Source organism: Prunus persica, chromosome G2 (assembly GCF_000346465.2).
Source record: "Prunus persica cultivar Lovell chromosome G2, Prunus_persica_NCBIv2, whole genome shotgun sequence".
Taxonomy (NCBI): Eukaryota; Viridiplantae; Streptophyta; class Magnoliopsida; order Rosales; family Rosaceae; genus Prunus; species Prunus persica.
The window spans coordinates 12,484,785-12,491,288 of NC_034010.1; the positions used below are offsets into that span (position 1 = coordinate 12,484,785).

At 36.6% G+C, this 6,504-nt stretch overlaps 1 protein-coding gene across 1 annotated transcript in view; it reads left to right on the plus strand.

The window, feature by feature from the left end:
- Positions 4,939–6,504, plus strand: part of LOC18787785 (GDSL esterase/lipase At5g03610) — a 12,513-nt gene continuing 10,947 nt past the window's right edge. Inside the window, exons 1-2 of the mRNA XM_007221182.2 lie at positions 4,939–5,020; positions 5,157–5,363. Coding sequence (XP_007221244.2) covers positions 4,957–5,020; positions 5,157–5,363 — 271 coding nt within the window. The 5' untranslated portion in view covers positions 4,939–4,956. The remainder of the gene's footprint in view (positions 5,021–5,156; positions 5,364–6,504) is intronic.

A 6,504-nucleotide genomic window follows, 5' to 3' on the forward strand; every position in this document is an offset into this window, starting at 1 on the left:
GGAAGCATTTTGACTTGCTGTAGAAATCTCTAACTACAACACATATCCGTGTCCATGTGTAAATGCGTTAATTTGAAGTTGTTTGGGGTTGGAATTATAAGGGATCACTTATACTTTAATGGAATTGACCAAAGCTATAAGAATTGGACATTTCACGGAGAACCTTGGGAAGCAACTACTAATGCTAGTAGAAATGTTGAAGAAGATGATGGCCATAGTAGGTACAGTTTTGTGTCTGAAGAAATTGATATGGATGATAATGATTTTGGTGATTTTGGTTCGGATCCGTATGAGTTTGCCAATGTGATTGGGGATGGAGATCAACCAATGTACCCTGGTTGTAGAAAGTACACGAAGTTATCGGCATTAGTGAAGTTGTATAATTTGAAGGCAAAACATGGGATGAGTGATGTCTGTTTTACAGAATTATTGATACTTCGAGGCGATTTGCTTCCAGAAGGAAATACAATACCAACCTCCATGTATGAGGCTAAAAAGACTTTGTGTGCATTGGGGCTGAGTTATGAGAAAATGCACGCATGCCCCAATGATTGCATCTTGTATAGGAAGGAGTATGAGGATTCAACTAATTGTCCTACTTGTGGTATCTCAAGGTGGAAGGAAGGCAAAGATTCAATCTTGAAAGAGGGTGTGCCAGCTAAGGTGGTGTGGTATTTTCCCCCAATTCCAAGGTTTAAAAGGATGTTTCAATCACATGAGACAGCTAAGAGTTTGACTTGGTGGCATGCTGCTAGAAAATCAATTGACGGTCAGATGTCTCATCCGGCGGATTCCCCGTCTTGGAAACTTCTTGATGATAAATGGCCTGAGTTTGGTAATGAGCCGAGAAACTTGAGATTGGCTCTTTCATCTGATGGATTCAATCCCCACAGTTCTCTAAGTAGCAGCTATAGTTGTTGGCCGGTTATCTTAGTTACATATAATCTCCCTCCATGGCTGTGCATGAAACGAAAGTTCATGATGTTAACCTTATTGATTTCCGGTCCTAAACAACCCGGAAATGATATAGACGTCTACTTGGAGCCTTTGATTGATGATTTAAAATCCTTGTGGGTTGGGATTAGAGGAGTGTATGATGCACATAATGGAGAATACTTTACACTCAGAGCTGCATTAATGTGGACAATTAATGATTTCCCCGCCTATGAAAACTTATCTGGTTGTGTTGTTAAAGGATATAAAGCTTGTCCAATATGCGGCGATGATACACCTAGTCACAGGTTGAAAAATGGCCACAAAATTTGTTACATTGGGCATAGAAAATGGTTACCAATCAATCATCCATATAGGAGGCAACGTGCAGCTTTTAATGGGAAACCTGAATATGGCATACCTCCCGAGCCATTAACCGGAGAAGAAGTGCTGCATATGGTTGAAAATGGTGACAGAGTTTGTTGGAAGAAGAAATCAATATTCTTTGATCTCGAGTATTGGAAATACCTTCCTGTAAGGCATGCCCTAGATGTTATGCACATTGAGAAGAATGTTTGCGATAGTATCATTGGTACATTGCTGGAGATCCCTGGAAAAAATAAAGATGGGATTGCTGCTCGATTAGATTTATTGAACATGGGGGTCAAAACTGATTTGCAACCCGAGTATGGAGAAAGACGTACTCGTTTGCCTCCTGGGCCTTGGAATTTGTCAAGAGCAGAGAAGAGAGAGGTTTGCAATTCTTTCTATGGTATGAAGGTCCCTGAAGGTTATTCTTCAAATATTAAAAATCTTGTATCTTTACAAGATTCAAGACTTCTTGGCCTTAAATCACATGATTGTCATACCTTAATGCAACAATTGCTCCCTGTGGCAATTCGTTCTGTTTTGGAGAAGCCTGCAAGGTATGCAATAACTCGTTTGTGCTTCTTCTTCAATGCTATATGTGCAAAGACTGTTGATGTTTCCAAGCTAGATAAGTTGGAAGAAGATGTAGTAGTTACTCTGTGTTTGCTTGAGAAGTACTTTCCCCCTTCATTCTTTGATATCATGGTTCATCTAGTAGTACATCTTGTCAGAGAAGTTCGTCTATGTGGGCCAGTATATTTTAGGTGGATGTATCCGTTTGAAAGATATATGAAAGTGCTGAAGGGGTATGTTCAGAATCGTACTCGTCCCGAAGGTTGCATTGCTGAGCGGTATATAGCTGAAGAAGCGGTAGAGTGTTGTACTCAGCATTTATCTGATGTTAGTACAGTTGGAGTGCCTTCAAGCCAAAAGATGGGAGTTTCAAAGCCATTATCAGGTTGCACAGTGAGCGTAGTTGATCAGGACCTGTTGAATCAAGCACATCTATATGTCTTGGAGAATACAGAGGAAGTCCTACCTTATATCGAGTACGTATGAGCTTTATTCTTTAAGTTTCCATTTTAAATTATTTCTCATGTTTATCTTCTATATTTAGGACCGTAATGCTTGAATTTTTCGTGTCATGTAGGCAACATATGATTCACATCAAGACTGCTTATCCAAAATTTAGAAAGAGAACAAAGTGGCTGCAGGATAAGCACAATAGCACTTTCATTCAATGGCTACGCTTCAAGGTATATATTGTTGAATAACATATTTCTCTTTTAATTTTCTTCTTATTTATATGTTAGATTGAATTAAGATATGATTAATTTGCAGGTTCAAAGTGAACTTGAGGAAGACAATCATGGCGTATCAGAAAATTTAAGGTGGCTAGCAGCTGGTCCAAACATGTCAGTGCCATTATATAGGAGCTATCTTATTAAAGGTATTAAATTCAATATCAAGGCACAAGATGATGTGCGGACAACTCAAAATAGTGGAGTTTATTTACTTGCACATACCATGCAAGTTGCTAGTGCCAAGGATAAAAACCCAATTCTCTCAAATATGGGTTTCTATGGTGTCATTCAAGAAATTTGGGACCTTGACTACCAAAAGTTTACAATCCCAGTCTTTAGGTGTGATTGGATAGATAGTTCTGGTCTTGTAGTCGACGAACTTGGATTTACCCTTGTAGATTTGAGTAAAATTGGACATAGGAATGACCAATTTGTTTTGGCTTCTCAAGTCAAACAAATATTTTTTGTTGACGACCCGATGCATCGTGGTTGGTCGGTAGTGTTATCAATGCCTAATAGAGAATATAATGATGTTATTGGTGATGAAGTCTTAGGTGATGTGATAATTGGGTGTGAGCCATTTACTAGAGGGATGCCAAATGTTGACACATTTGATGAACTGGTGGGTGAGTTAGGCGGTCAAAATATTCGAGATGGGTGTGAAGATATATGGATTGAATGATGCTTATGTAATTGGCAGTGTATGACATTAATTTTGTAATATATTGTAATGTGATTTCTTCACTTTCTACGTTCAAATAAAACACGACGTTATTGTGAACCAGTTATTCAGCATATTTACCGACGTCTTAAAGCAACGTAACAATGAAGAACCACGACGCAATTGTGAAGCAATTATTCAGGATATCACGTCGGGGAAGGATTAAGAACCGCCATGTAATTCAAAATAACACGACTCCAATCCCATAATACCGACGTCTAAAAAACGAGATATATAATCTGAACGTTAAAAAATACGACGTCATCATACATTTTCCACGTCGCAAGTTCTTTTATAAACGAAGAGGAACGAAATGAATTCCGACGGAAATTCATTATAACCGCCGTCTAATAACAATTAAACGACGTTATTTGTAATACGGCTCTCATCATAATCAACGCCGTCTATATGTTCTGTAATACGGCTCTCATTTATTTGGAACCGACGTTGTTTAGAAGTTCAACGTCGTCTATATTATTAAGTGCGTCGTGAGTAATGATGATAGATATAAATACAACGTCGACTATATAAATGCCACCGACGTTGTTTCGCATTTCAACGTCAACTGTATAAATACATACGTCGTAAATAATGACACTGACAACTATTTCCACGTCATCTTTTTTAGAAATATCGAAGTGGAAAATTTAGTTCACGACGGTTGTTTGTAAATAAGAGACGTAGTATATTTCAATAACGTCGTCTTCTCATGTATTTAAAGACGTCATATTTTTTCTTGTCGTGTAAATTATATTTAACGGCGTAAAATTTTAGTTGTCGTCGTTGTATGTATATCTTGCGGCCTTGTTCTTTTAACATGTGTCATATTTTTCCTTTTTAACGACGGTGATTTGTTTGAGTTGGTCGTCTATTCTCATCCTCGACTATTTTCTAGAACTTTAGCAGACTAAACACGTCTGTTTTTATTGTTTTCCGACGTTGTTTTATTTAACAACGTCTAATATTTATCGTCGTTGTTTGTTTCTGAAAATATGACGTATAAATTTTGTAATACGACTCTCATATATTTGTAACCGACGTTGTTTCGTTTTTCAACGTCTACTCAATAAATACATACGTCGTAAATAATGACACTGACAACTATTTCCACGTCATCTTTTATCGAAAAATCGAAGTGGAAAATTAATTTTACGACGGCTGTTTTTATATATGCGACGTAGTAGGTATCAATAACGTCGTCTTCTAATGTATTTAAAGACGTCAAATTTTTTATTGTCGTGAAAATGATATTTAACGGCGTCGTTTTTTTATTTCCGTCGTTGTATGTCTATCTTGCGGCCTTGTTCTCTTAATATGTGTCATATTTTTCCTTTTTAACGACGGTTTTTTTAGAGAGTTGGTCGTCTATTCTCATCCTCGACTGCTTTTTTAGATCTTTTTGCAGTACAAAGACGTCGTTTTGTATTTGTTGATGACGTTGTATATTTTAACAACGACGGTGATTTAGCGTCGTGGTATATGAGGGAAAAGATAACGGTGGATTCCACGACCATTGAAAAATCGAATACACGACGGTGATTTACCGTCGTCTTTTTGCTTTTTTGTAGTAGTGTACTTCATATCATATAGTTTTTTATTTTTCAACACATCCGAAATCTCTGCTTTTAAATGGAGAAGCAAACAGCCATAGCCTCTTCTTGTCTCTTCCTTTTATACATCGCCACGTTTACAGGTTAGTGCTACAAAAACAGATATACATGTTCTTGATAATCATAGATTATAATTGTAGCCACAAATTATTATTTAGACAAAGAAAAATGTATTTATATTGTCATATTTACTCTTTGTCCCTTGCATTTGATATATAGCGGCAGAAGTTCTTGAAGCACATCATCACCATCATCGTCATAATCATCATGGTTCTGTGAAGTTTTTCGTTTTCGGGGACTCATATGCTAATATTGGAAATACTGGAAAATCTGTGTCTGCTTCATGGAAGGAACCTTATGGCATCAATTTTTCGGGAAAGTCAGCTGATCGATTTTCAGATAGTCTCGTGCTCACTGATTATGTAGGTTCCTTTTCCCTCTCTTAAGAGTATTTTCCTCAGTCCAAAAATATATGTTAGATTACGAGTCTATGTTTGCCTCTGTAGTTGAATTTTACTTTTTCTAGTATGTTTGCATGTGAAATATTTGACAAGAAATTATTCTTCATATATTATTTAGGGAGCTTTAGTTTTCACACATAAAATACTTTACTAATTTGAAAGATAGATATACAATTTTACTTAATTAATATAAGACCAAAGACAATAAAGTAACACCTACTTTTACTAAAATAACATTGAAGAGCACTAAAATTACTACATGTGCCATTGTGCTTTATTGTCAAATATAGATATTTAGTTTTTACCCACTCAAAACTTACAGTCAAAACGACATAACAAGACTCAAAACAGAACAAAAAACGACACTACTCAAATTGAATCAGTTCCAAAAACCCTTTCGCGCGACCTTTCATCTTCAACTACAGAAACTCAGACGATAGTTCCACACTGACCACCAACAACAACGAGCAGCAACGACGACGAGGAACGACGACCAGCAACAACGACGAGCAACGACCACCACCAACAACGACAACCACTGACGACTATCGAAGCGATTTTCACTCTCTTGGGAAAAATACAGTAAGAAAATGACCCTCTAACACAGATTTGTCTTCGATTTTAGGGATTACACATTTTTGCTGTTGTTCTTTATGCAATGCAGTTTTTGGAAAAATGGATGAATTGTTGGATTCAAAACTACTCTTCGTTTAGGTTTTGCTTCGTTTATAGGGATTAAGGATTTCTGAAATTTTACTTACTGTTCATTCTTCATTCTACAATGTAGTTTAGGGTTTATGGGAATGTTATAACTGCTCATGAAGTTAAACGTGTTTTGATATTCAGTACTGTCTTTGCATTTTGATTTCTGGTTGTTTGTACTAAATTTTGAACCAGAAACTGCAATGCAGTTTCTGGTTCCATAATCCAATTTCAGAGTTCTTTTTGCTATGGTTTATGGGAATGTGATAACTGCTCATGAATTTACATGTGTTTTGATATTAGTTTTAGCTACTGTCTTTGCATTTTGATTTCTGGTTGTTTGTACTAAATTTTGAACCAGAAACTGCAATGCAGTTTCTGGTTCCATAATTCAATTTCATAGT